At 37.4% G+C, this 13,614-nt stretch overlaps 1 protein-coding gene across 1 annotated transcript; it reads right to left on the bottom strand.

The window, feature by feature from the left end:
• Nucleotides 1-3,349: 3,349 nt before the first annotated feature.
• HTR2C (5-hydroxytryptamine receptor 2C) lies at nucleotides 3,350-12,152 on the bottom strand. The gene is made up of 3 exons (XM_053657479.1): nucleotides 12,118-12,152; nucleotides 4,799-5,112; nucleotides 3,350-3,375 (listed from the first exon to the last, which is right to left on the bottom strand). The coding sequence occupies exons 1-3, from the start codon at nucleotides 12,150-12,152 to the stop codon at nucleotides 3,350-3,352; spliced, it is 375 nt and encodes a 124-aa protein (XP_053513454.1).
• Between the last annotated feature and the right edge of the window lie 1,462 nt (nucleotides 12,153-13,614).

The following is a 13,614-nucleotide window of genomic DNA, read 5'->3' as shown; positions in this document are numbered from 1 at the left end:
GGACAGTGATCAGAGGAAAGAAGGGAGTGAATTTCAGGGTATAAAGGGGAGGGATTTAGAGGAACTAGTATAAAGGACACATGGACAACAGTGAAGGGGGGTGGTAATGGGAGGGAGGTGGGGAGCATGGGGGTGGGGTGGGCAAGGAAGTGATCAAAGGGCAGAAAACTGTACTTGAAAAATAATTAAATAAAAAATTTAAATTTATTGTAGTAGCTTGGTGTAGATTTGTTACAGAAAACAACTCAACCGCTTTCAGGTGTACAGAGTGGAACTTTACTTTGCGTGTGGACCCAGAGGAGTTGGTCTCCAAATTCTGGGCCCCAATTAGTGGGGAACAGTTGTCTATATAGGGTGAGGGGCGGTCTGCCACTAGCACAGTGGCTTTTGGTGAGAAAGCAAGAAAGTGGAACTGCTGATAAGAGTTAATACAATATTTTTTGTTCTTACTCCTCAGTTACTTAGGTAATTGCTCTCCCTGATCCTGTTGACTCAGCTGTGAGTTCCCTCCTGGGCACATTATTAGCCATTACATTCATCCTATTTATTCAGCAGCTAGCTCCCCTCTTGGGAAAAGCACTACAGTTTAATAGTATTTTTGATACAGGGTGCAGCCAGGGGGGCCCCCCAAAAAAACAGATTTGGAATGGTGTCCAGAATTCAAAGTGTATAGGAATATTGGAGAGACATATCAGATGTCCTCACCGCCCCCCCCCAGGGGGAAGGGATGAATGGAGCCAGGCCATTGAGATCTGTTTTGCATAGCAACAGTTTTGGAGCTAACCTCTGGAATGATTATTTAACATATCTATAACCTTTAACTGGTTTCATAGATATGTTAAATAGCAGTGGCCAAGTTTGGAGCCAGAGAGAAGGAAGTAGCAGGGGACTTAGGATGGAGACTAGGAGCTGCACTCCTGAGGGAGAAGGTCTTGGACTCAGAAAGAAACTAGGGGCTGCACTCCTGAATGAGAAGGTTGTGGCAGGGACTCAAGATGGAACTAGGAGCTGCGCTCCTGAGTGAGAAGGGACTCGAGATGGTAATGAGGGGCTGCTCTCCGGAGTGAGAAGGGCTTGGACTCAGGATGTAGCTAAGGGCTGCGCCCCTGAGTGGAAGGGCCGGTGTGTGGGAGCTTGGAAAAGACTGGCTCCGAGACATGAAGGGTCCCCGCTTGGCCAGATGGAGAGAGAGCCACACGGTTTCAGCAGAGTGAGGACCCCCTCTAGGTGAGGTGAAAGGGGAGCCACGTGGTTGTGGCAGGGTGTGGACCCCCTCTTTCCCAGGTGAAAGGGAAGAACCATGCAGCTTTGCCAGAATGGAGATCCCTGCAGCCAGGTGAAGAAGAAAGCCACATGTTTGGTGGAGTGCGGACTCCTGCAGCTTTGGTAGAAGAGGCCCACATAGCTTTGGGGTGCCCCCTTTGGCCGCGGGGCCTGAAAAGCAACAGAGAGTTTGACTGGAACTGGGTACAAAGGACTCTTGCCAGTGGACCATGAGAGGGTACCACAGTACTTTGGATTAACTCGAGATCCTGCACAGTGACACAGCTGATGGCACCAGCGGCCTGAAAAAGGGACGTGTGCTCTTTTCCTGATTTACGGTACCCGGAGTTGGGACAGTGGGAGAAGGGAGCGCTGTGTGGGCATAGGTGTATACCCTAAAGGACTTTGATATTTTAGTGGTGGCATTAGGCCTGAATTGCATTAAATAAACATTTTGTTTCCTTTTCACAAATCTCTGGCATTAAGAGATGTCTTTCCAATTGGCGGTGGACAGAAGGGCCCAGTAGATTTTAGTATTTTGTTTTTGGGAGGGGCCCCTGTTGTATAGCAGTTTTGGGCATCCCTAGGTGGGCCAAATATTGTATTGCCCCTCCCTCGGACCTCCTCTTGTTCGGTAACAGTTTCATCTTTGAATTTGTATGAATATGGTTGGCAGCTTGGGGGTAGTTCTGAGCTCAGTTCTAATGCTCTTATTTCTGTATGACAGGTATGGTTTCTTTATAGTAGAATTTTTGTGATGCAGTGGGGGCTGTAGTGGGGTGGATTGATGACCTTACATATTGACATAATTTTGTTTGGTCCTGTAAGGTGATAATTTTTACTCTTGCTTCTTTTTTCCTTTGTTGTGCATTTAAAAAAATATTCAACTCTCTCTTTCCTCTTTTACCATTTTGTATCTCCAAAGAGTTCCTTTGCCAAGACTGCTTTCTTGAGTCATACACACAATTTTAAGTAACTTCCTTAAAGTTCGACCTTCAAGAAAAACTTGAGAAATTTCAAACTTTGGTTGAAGGGAACTGAAGTTTCTGCCACTGCCTGCCCCTCCCCCCACCTGCTGCACCTTTTGGTTATTAAGAAACAGATGACTCAGAAAGAACTTTGCCTCTCCTCCCACCATCCCCTTCCTGACTAAGACATTCAGATGCAAAGACCCTTTTCAGAAAGGAAATCTTAGAATGTTTGCCTTAGCCTAATTTGAATTGAGTATATGGATGGGAGGGCTCCAAGCAGGAGTCTGGTAAGTAGATTACCCATTGAAGGTCCCATTGAAGGTAGAATTTTCCTGCCAAGTGTGTTCTGTTTTTCCTCAACTATCTGTAAATGGCCCATTTTCACTTCTGAAATATAAGATCCCATTGCCCCCTTTTCTCCTTTGTCCAAATAACATATATATTCAGTTTTGCCTCCCTGACTTTGGAATTTTCATGTTTATGTGAATTCCCTGGATTTGCATATTAAAATTTTTATTTTCTTCTGTTAATCTCTCTCTATTAATTTGATTATTAGCGCACATAGAAGTTGGAAAGTGGGGGGAGTATTTTTGTAGCCCCCACAGGGTAAACTTTCACTTTTGCAATGATTTTAGACTAATCTTAAGCTTCCTGCTAGCTTTTCTTCTCTTTCATGCAGTGTTCTGTGGATTGTCCTTCCTCCATACAACAGCATGTGGTGGTAGCCTAATAGATAGCCCATTATGATTTATTTTTATTTTTCTGATTTGCAAGTATTTAGAAATATGGTTGATGCGATAGGGGATTTAAGAGTTGGAAAAATTTAGTTTAAGGTAAATATTTATAAGCCTATTAAGTAATGTATATGTTAAAGTTTTTATTTCAGAAACTACAGATAGATAAGGCCCATCCTAGCTTCTGGGAAAATAGCTGACCTTCTGGGGAACTGCTAAAGATTACCACCTGGGGACAAGTGGAGGCATCCGGGCCATTGTGTTCCAGGGAGAGTCAGATGACCACTCATCTCTGGGAACAGCTAACTGCCCAGGACAAGATTGCTGCAGTCTTTTTCACCTAATTCTCCATGAATTTCAAAACCCCTCACTGCACCTTGTTTATTCCCTGTTATTAAAAGACTGGCCTGGAAAGAAAAAGGGAAGACAGTTCTTTTGGGTGTAAACCCACTGCCTTCTGAGATTGTGAGCCATCTGAAGAAAGTGCCCATAAAGATTCAATCCTTGTCATTGCTTATTGGGTTTGGTAGTGACAGGAAGCCCTAATGCCAGTGTCTTTTCCGGTTTCAGTTTTCCAAATTTGATGGTGGTATTGTATAATTTTATTTCTGTTGTTCTTTCCTATTGGATGTGAGGATGGTTGTGTTACCAGATTTGGATTTAGGATGATACTACTTTTGATCACCCATATATTTTTTAAGGAACAAACTGGCAAAATGAAACAGACAGTAAAAGAGAAAGCATACCTTCTAATGCATATTATTTTTAGTAATCTTTTCTGACATAAGCTTTGAGCCATAGAGTAGTACAATTCTCAGAACTGAGCTGGTAAAATACTTCCTTTTTCAGATTAATGGGTCATTACAAAAACAAAGACAAAAACAGATATTCTGAGAATACTATTTAGAAAATGTCTTTAAAATAATGTATTATCACTGTATATTTAGAACAGAAGAAATACTTTTTATGTTCCAAGAAAGATTTTTTTTAGAATTTGAGAACTAGGTACACTTTCAGTATCATTCCTGTCTAGTCCAATTCCATCATACACTCTAGGGAACAGGGAGTCTATTTCACTCCTTGGTGAGATGAGCATACCAACAATCAAATTCAAACTGGGGTCTCAAATTTGCTAATAAAGATCCTTTGTAGTTTTATATAAGTGACTTTGATCTTTATATATATCAACTAGAAAAAAATTTAAGTTAAAACAAATATGATATAGAGATGGCAGAAAATCAAAAGAAAAATTAAAACCTCTCTAAAATCAATATATCAAAACTTTCATTGCCTGAATTTTTATTGTAATAAATGTGACCTTGCATTTATGTTACTAATTAATTTGTTATCCCCTGTGTCCTTATAAAAACATAAATTGTATATCCCTTGAAGAATAGCTGTTACTGATAATTTATTATGTGAAAATCATTCTTAAAATATTTTAAAAGGTTACTAAAATATATTTATTAATATGATGAGCCCTTTTACCTTTTTTTTATGAGACAGTACTAGATATGTATACTGCTCAGAATATAGGGGTAGGAGTATGTTTCTGTCACTGCCCCATTGTAAGGCAACCATCACTGTTTACAGATGACACTGAGCAATGATGTTAATATATTATGAAATGTCTGTTTTACCTTTTGAAGTCTGCTACTGGTTTATTTAATAAATATACACGTCCAACTTTTTTCTGCCACATAATTTGCTTTTTTCTTCATTTTCCAGATGATACCAGCAAAATAATTATCTTTATGACTGCTTACTGAAATACCTGACACAAATTTGTGATGTAATTTAATACTGAAAAACTAATAAAATTGTACTTACCATAAAGGATTGCGAGTAGAGACAGTGGCATAACAAGTAGTCCCACTAGCATATCTGCGATGGCTAGGGACATTAAGAAGTAATTGGTGGCATTGTGCAGTTTCTTTTCCAAGCTTACTGCCAAGATAACGAGAATGTTGCCACTTATTGTCAGGATTATAATTATGACGATTAGAAGTGCTGCCCAGTTTTGTACCCCATCTGGGAATTTAAAGCGTCCACCATCGGAGGTATTGAAAACATCAGTTACTATGGCTGCAGCTGGGCTCACAGAAATATCACATTGCCAAACCAATAGGCCAATTAAGTGCACACTGAAAATAAGAAAAACAAAAGTCAGGTACATATTATACATGGTGGGTCAAAAGTAGGTTTACAGTTGTGAGTACATGAAACACAAAGTTTATTCTTATATATTTATTAATTATTGTGTTATTTTCCATATCAACTATAAACCTACTTTTGCTCCACCCTGTATTGCTTAAATACACTAAATTGTCTATATGAAACAATTGCTTTTCCTTCACTATCACTATCATCATTTTTCCTCATAATAAACCTCAGTATATTTTCTATCCAAAGAATACTTTGTATTGTGTGCTTATTATGAGTCAGGCACTCAGCTTACCAAAATATGTATTTTTATAATCTCATTTGACTTCATACAACAACCTCATGAGGTCAGTGCTGATTTATACCCTTTATGTAGATGAGGAGACAAGTTCAGAGAGGTTAAGTAACTTTCTTAAGGCAATATAGTCAGTAAGTGGCAGAAGAGTCCATACTCAGGTTTCACTTACTTCAGAACCAGTATTTTAAACTTTTACTCTATGCAAGTATTCTGAAACCACAGTATATTCCTGTAATGGTCTATTCTTTATATTTTAAAAATATTCACTTTTTCTAGATATCATTGAAGACAACTGAAAACAGAATGAGAATACTTACTTTAAGTATCCAGTACCATGGAAGAGAATTAGAAATTGCTTTTAAAATCCAAAAATGAGAAGTATGTTGCCATCAGATCAGCTTCAGGCAAGATTTTCAAAGAGATACAGTGGGTTTTGGCAATGGCACATATTCATCATTTAAAAATAACTCTTCTTATTTTCTCACAGTCCAGAGTGACTTTATGCTGGTTCATAGTTTCTTAATATCTGTGCTAGAAACTTTACTATTACCTGACATTCTCCCCATTTCTGTCTTGTATTTTCTGGACCCTGTTGTGGCTAGAAAATTATTTGTGTTGATGATTAAATCTTATGTGTTCACTGCTTTCCTATGCTGGGAGTCATTTAGAAGGTACATTTCTCATGATAGTACTTTGATAGATTCTACCAGTAGGAATTTTAGGCCAGGTTTGCAGATTAATGCAAGAGTGTGGTTATGTTTTGCACATTCCAAGCTAATTTCTCCTGATGGTGATATGAGATTTATTCAAGTTACATACATTAAGTGTCTTTTCAAAGTGTAAGTTTTTAACATGTCTAATAAAGTTAACATTTATTTTAACAAAATAGACAAGAAAGACAAGCATATTCAAAATTTCTTGCTTAAAATCAAGGGTTATTTGTTCATGAATGTCATATGTGTATTCTATAACATGTTCAGTTATAGTTATTTAATTAAAATTAAGCAGTGACTAGACTATATGTAGTGGTTATTGTTTACAGGGGAGAAAATTTCCTGTACAGGTACAATATGTGCTGAACAATTTTGTATGCACAAGGTTGAAGTAATATTCTTTCTGGAATTGGGGAGATGGAACATATGACATTACAACATCCAGAGTCTATGAAGTCTTTACCTATATGCCTTTATTTTATCATCTCATTGACTTGGTTTTTGAACTTAAAATATTAACTCTTTGCAGGGAAATTACATGTGTGATTGGATTGACTCATTCCTTATTATGAATCATCATAGAGACTCACTGTAGTAAAACTAGATAATTGTGATTTTAATAATCATATCTATACTATTATACATACACACATGCTCATACACCATACCTTCTGAATCCAAACTATAACACTCTGACTGAAAATGTTTGGCATTATGTAAACTTAAAATATCATAATAATTTAATAGCATATTAAAATGATTTAATATTTTGTTAATATACAATGTATTTTAAGATAATGATATCATGACATTATTTTTACTTTATCATTTTATGAAAGATAGAAAATTAATACTTTAGACTTGTAGCTTAAAATTACTTTGTCATTAGTCAAAGCCAACATATTGTAAGCAACATGGAGCAAGGAGACACACATACTAATTTTTTTCTTTATTTTTAATTGTTTTTAAAATATATTTTATTGATTATGCCATTACAGTTGTCCTATTCCCCACTTCATTCCCCTCTAACCCTGCACACCCTTCCCCCACCATTCCCCCAGCCTTTCGTTTATGTCCATGTGTTACAAGTTCTTTAGATTCTATATTTCCCATACTATTCTTGACCTCCCCCCTGTCTATTTTCTATCTACCATCTATGCTACTTATTCTCTGTACCTTCCCCCCCTTCTCCTCCTTCCTCTCCCCTGTTGCTAACCCTCCATGTGATCTCCATTTCTATGGTTCCTCTCCTGATCTAGCTGTCCTCTTAGTTTGCTCTTGTTTTAGGTGTGGTTGTTAATAACTGTGAGTTTGCTGTCCTTTCCCTGTTCATATTTTTTATATTCTTTTTCTTAGGTAAGTCCCTTTAGCATTTCATATAATTAGGGCTTGGTGATGATGAACTCCTTGAACTTGACCTTAGCTGAGAAGCACTTTATCTGCCCTTCCATTCTAAATGAAAGCTTTGCTAGATAGAGCAATCTTGGTCGTAGTTATTTGGATTTCACGACTTGGAATACTTCCTTCCAGCCCCTTCTTGCCTATAAGGTCTCTTTTGAAAAGTCAGCTGACAGTCTGATGGGAACTCCTTTGTAGGTGACTGTCCCCTTAGCTCTTGCTGCTTCTAGGATTCTCTCCTTCATTTTAATCTTGGCTAATATAATTATGATGTGCCTTGGTGTATTCCTTCTTGGGTCCACATTCTTTGGGACTCTCTGAGCTTCCTGGACTTCCTGGAAGTCTATTTCCTTTGACAGATTGGGGAAGTTCTCCTTTGTTATTTGTTCAAGTAACTTTTCCACTTTTTGCTCTTCCTCTTCCCCTTCTGGTACCCCTATAATTCGGATGTTGGAACGTTTAAAGATGTCCCAGAGGTTCCTAAGCCTCTTCTCATTTTTTTTTGAATTCTTGTTTCTTTATTCTTTTCTGGTTGGATGTTCCTTTCTTCCTTCTGGTCCACTCCATTGATTTGAGTCTCAGTTTCCTTTCCATCACTATTGGTTCCCTGTGCATTTTGCTTCATTTCACTTAGTGTAGCCTTCATTTTGTCATCTGATTTGCAACTAAAATCAACCAGTTCTGTGAGCATCCTCTTCACCAGTGTTTTGAACTGTGCATCTGATAGGTTGGCTATCTCTTGGCCACTTAGATTAATTAGCTCTGGGGCTTTGAGCTGTTCTTGAGCCATAAAGTTTTTGTCTGTTTGCACCTGTTATGTATGAGGGGCGAAGCCTTAGGTGTTCACCAAGGCGGGGCAACCCAGGTTGCTGGGTTGTGACACTGTCTGTGGGGGCGGGGTCAGAGAGGGGCAATGGCATTTGTTCAACTCTCTCTGATTTCTGTCCCCTCTGCCACTTCCCACAAGCAAATTGTACCCCTCTGGTGCTGGCTCTCAGGTGTATGGGCCTGCACACCCTCCAGGACCTTGTAGGTCTCTCCAACAAACTCTCTGTGAGTCTGGGAGCTTGTCCTGGCACCTCAACCCTTAAAGTCTTTCCAATTGGTGCTTTCAGGCTCTAATTCCCGCCGCTGAGGCCCTAGCCTGAGCTGTCAGTCTTAGTGCTCGCTCCTTCCCTTGGTTTATCTGCACACAAATGTGTGACCGCGGTCAGCCAGCTGCCTTGCACCCTAACTGGGTCCACCCATTGCCACCCTAAGCCTGGGATCCACCAACCGCTGCCTGCACTCCTGCACTCCTGAGCTCTTGGGTCAGTCTGGTGGATCTTTCCTGCCTGACCCCGCTCCACCGCTGCCTCCACCCCTCTTACAGGTCTGGATGAAAGGTTGTTGTTGTTGGACTTCCGTACAGTTCAATTTTCTTTGTTTTAGCTGCATTTTTGTTACTAAAACTTTGTTGTCTTTAAACTTGGTTATGCTAGGAGGCATGGTGTTTCCACCTACTCCTCCATCTTGGCCAGAAGTCCACACATACTAATTTTAATCAAATAATGAGATGTAATCAGTAAATACTTTCAAAAGTATGTTGTATTATTTTCCTGGGGTATTAAAAAAGGTAAAATAATATATGATTTAAATAATTTATATAATAATAAATATATGATTGATATGAATAGAAATTATTGAATAAGGGACCAACTAAATAGAAGAAAGTTATTTCCTTTAAGCTTTGATTACTTTGTCATTTTATATGTAGCATTTTGCATGTGGCCAATGTCAAGGCTATATGACCTGAATAATTTTTTGGACCAGTCACTTAACCTCTCACACCATTAATTTCCTCATCTGTCCAATGAGGATGTTTTATATCACCTGATTATTGTGATAAATAAATGGTATGTATAAAGTCCTGAAAATTGTGCCTTTGTCATAATAAGTAAATCCCTGGTAAATGTTGGAGCTTACCTTCTTTCTGCCTTCAAAGGTAAACAAGTATTTTCTGGTAACTATACCCCAATTCATATATTTTAAAATTTGCCAAGAACTTAAGTCCTGATCTTATTTTAAGACTTACCTATTTATGCATAACTAAGCTCAGAGAGTAATTTTAAATCTTGGGTTTTTTTCTGGACCAAATAATAATAATAATAATAACAATGTATTTCTGGCATTAATTTTTCCCTTTTAAATTACATGGTGATCATCTCAAACAATCCTACAAGACTTCATGCTCACAATAATAAACTGCACCTTCAATTGTCATTTGCAAAGCCACAAATAATATATTTATCCTTAAGCCTACAGAATAAGAACCTAACAGAATGTGCAGTACAACTTCACATTTTTAAAAGGAAATAGTGGAAACATCTAAATCTTTTCATATTTCTCTAAAATAGTGGAGGAATAGAGAATAAAATTGCACATAAAATTGGACATAAAAACTATGTCCAATTATGAAAATTTTAATTTGAATATCTTAGAACTTTGGGGTAGAAAGTACTTTAAGTAGTTTAGAAAACTACTTTAAGTAGTTAAGAGGTATCTGACCAATACCTCTATTGATCAGATATCCATAAATATTATTAAAGAGACTTAAGACAAATATTGAACTACTGAGGAAGTTTATAAAATCTAAATACATATATTGTGAATTATAAAATAAAGTAATGGTGCTGGGAAATATCCTGAGAGAGTATTTACTTTAGCTCTCTGGTTTCAATTCAATTCAACTTAATAAATTGCTATTGAGTATTATTTATGAGCAGTTATTGATACTATGAATTTTATAATAAAACTTGGTTTATTATAATTAAATGTAATTTCTAATATTCACAAGTTTACTAAAATACATATAGTCCTTTTATAAAAAGGAGTAATTTAGGTCTTGCTCCTAAAGCTGATATGAATTGTTATTAAGCCTGCAAAAGTCTCATAAATTATATGCCCCCAAATCACAAGTTCTGTTAGAACAGTGCCAATAATTTATTCTTTGCTAGAAAATTTTAATTAAAATATAGTGTTATATTCTTAGTAGATAAACAAAATGACAATTTAATTTAAGAATCTGAGTATACTTTAAATGTACTGAGCTTTTCCCTGGCCTATGACAATGAATATTATTAGAAGAAATGAATGGTTCCTGTTTCTCTTAATAGATGGACAGAAGTTTATATGAATTTCTTAATTTCATACCAGAATAATTTGGTACCTTTTAAAGTAGTTCTGCATTTTGGTATATAGGCCAATGGCCAAATACAGAGTTGGCACAGGCACATGGAATATTTGTCCTTTCATTTTCTTATACCTGACTTCTCTTTTCTTTATCACTGTCTACCATTTCTTTTTCTTTTCTGTTCTTGTTCTCTTGGAATCACACATTCATGAGACTACCATTACTATAATGTACAATGACATCCAAGATGATCGACAATGGTACATACTGGAGAGGCTCTGATGTTGATATACTTTACACCTACACTACTCTGTAATTTTTCTTTTGAGTGGGCTCTTTTGTATACATTATAGAGGAGATTGTGCAGAAGCAAGGCAATTCAAGGCTTCTCCACTGTGTGGGTCAGAATGTACAGAGCTCTGGATCTTTTTTCAATATCCTATTCCTCAGAGTAGGTTTAGAAGAAACCAACCTCACATTTTACCAAGTTAAAAAGAAGATATGCCTGGATTGATTAGATCATGTTTAGAATTGCTCAGTACTTCAATTCAATTCTTTACTTATCCCCTTTATGTTTACATTGTATTGATTTTAACCACTGGGTCATTGTATCAAGACTTCCAAAGATGGCATTGTTTTAATCTTTCTAGCTACAACCCTCAACCTCTACTACTTGGCTTCTGATCCATTCTTTTTCAACCTCAAATATTCTTTATAAAATCAGAAACATAAAGACATTTTATTTTCTTGGCTGTTAAGTTCATGCAGGAAGAAAAATGAAAGAATCTTTTCATTTCTGTGTTTTAACCATGGAAAGGCAATCATTGGCATGGGTATTATTTTGTAATGACAGGTATAATTACCATATTAATTGTTTGAATACATGAATGACTGTTTAATCAGAGTTTAAATGACTGCTTTCCCCCTTTTATTGTTCTTTTCCTTTTCTTTCTTTCTTTCTTTCTTTCTTTCTTTCTTTCTTTCTTTCTTTCTTTCTTTCTTTCTTTCTTTCTTTCTTTCCTTTCTTCTCTTTATCTCCTTTCTTCTCTTTCTCTCTTTTTCTCTTTCTCTCTCTCTCTTTCTTTCTTTCTGTTGTTGAAGCACAGCCGTCTCTGTTTTTCCCACACCGCTCCCCCACCCCAGCCATCCTAACGTCCACCCTCTATCCCATCCCCCAGCCCTATCTATGTGTCATTTATTAGATGTTCCTGAAATAGATGTTCCACTTATTGTCTTTGAATAGGAAAGACCCATAATATTAGTCTATTGGAACAAAAGTCATTTATGTAGATTGAGGAAAATATAGCTGAATGGGCATATAAAATCCTTGTTAACATTTTTGAGTAAGCTACCATAAAGTTATCTTTAAAAAATAATAAATAATAACAATAAATAATATTCTTACAGGAATGAGTGCACTACTTTCCTCAGGTTCATCATGATTGCTTCAGGTTTAAGCAACCAAAATTTAAAATTGAGAAAAGTAAATTTAGATTAGATTCATGATGCCATTCTTTCTGGTGAGAAAAAAGAAAAAGAAAAAGGAAATTAGTTAAGGTTTCAAATAATATGTAACAATCAATTAAGTAAACTTAAATATACTTATTAAGTGATAAGAAACAACCAATACTAAACTTGGTAAACAGGTAAGAATGTCATATAAAATAAGTGATAAAGAAGCAAAGAGAATAAATTTTTCATTATTTATCAATATACAACCATCATAGTTTTTTTCTAAAATTTATTGTATACACTTTATATTCATATTCATTTTATTTATTTTTTTAAATATTTTATTTATTTATCTTTAGAGAGGAAGAGAAGGAGAGAAATATCAATGTATGGTTGCCTCTCATGAGTCCCCTGCTGGGAACTGGCCTGCAACCTAGGCATGTGCTCTGACTGGGAATCAAACCGCAATTGTGTGGTTTGCAGGCCCGTGCTCAATCCACTGAGCTACACCAGCCAGGGCTTCATATTCATTTTCTGCACTTAATTTCTACTTAATCTTCCCCTGTTAGAGGGTAGAGAGCTTCAAATCAATGTTTTGAGAAAGAAATTAAGATTAGATAATTGGGACTTCCGCCAAGATGGAGGCATAGGTGGAGATACCGTGCTTTCTCACACAACCAAGTTTAGAGACAACAAAACATTAGCAATAGAAAACACAGCCAGAACACAGAAAATTGAACTTTTCGAAAGTCTGATAACAACTAATGCTTTTCAGCCTGACTGGTAAGAGGGGCGAAACCAGCTGGCAGAGCAGGGTTGCACAGGAAAACTCGGTCAGACAGACTCAGGCACGTAGATCCCAAGCCTGGGATTGCAAAGGGCGGACTCAGTGAGTGACTCAGTGAGCGACCCGTGGATCCGGCAAGGGTGAAGGGCGTGGCGGGTTGACTGTGCTGGTTCATTCCTGCGCAGATAGACCTGCAAGGGAGTGGGCAGTCAGACTGGACCAAGTGGGTTCCAGTGATAGGAGGCAGCAGAAAGGGCCTCCATTTCCCAGCTCTGACCCCGCCCCCACATACAGCATCACAACCCAGGGACCCTGCCCTGGAGGCCCCGCCCTACCCCTAGGGCTCAGCTCCTCATACTTAATGGGCACTAAGAGACCAAAAATGGCTCAAGAAGATCTCAAAGCCCCAGAGCCCATAAATCTAAGTGACAAAGAAATAGCAAAACTTTCAGATGCACGGTTCAAAACACTGGTGATCAGGATGCTCATAGAACTGGCTGATTTTAGTCACAAATTAGAGGAACATATGAAGGCTAAACTAATTGAAATGAATGGCAATGCATAGGAAACCAATAGTAATGGAAAGGAAACTGGGACTCAAATCAAAAGAGTGGACCAGAAGGAGGATAAAAATGACCAACCAGAAAAGAATGAAGAAACAAG

The sequence above is a fragment of the Artibeus jamaicensis genome, unplaced genomic scaffold (genome assembly GCF_021234435.1).
Source record: "Artibeus jamaicensis isolate MK-2021 breed Jamaican fruit bat unplaced genomic scaffold, CSHL_Jam_final scaffold_461, whole genome shotgun sequence".
Lineage (NCBI taxonomy): Eukaryota > Metazoa > Chordata > Mammalia > Chiroptera > Phyllostomidae > Artibeus > Artibeus jamaicensis.
Note: the sequence above shows the minus strand (reverse complement) of the source record. Positions and strands in the feature narration are given on the sequence as shown.

Excerpts from the sequence above, each read along its gene's own strand:
- HTR2C (XM_053657479.1), bottom strand. The coding sequence starts at position 12,152 with ATGATGAACCTGAGGAAAGTAGTGCACTCATTCCT. Across the intron at positions 5,113-12,117 it reads AAAGTAGTGCACTCATTCCT|TGTGCACTTAATTGGCCTAT; the intron begins GTAAGAATATTA and ends TCTTATTTTCAG. Across the intron at positions 3,376-4,798 it reads TCTACTCGCAATCCTTTATG|GCCAGTCTTTTAATAACAGG; the intron begins GTAAGTACAATT and ends TTTTCTTTCCAG.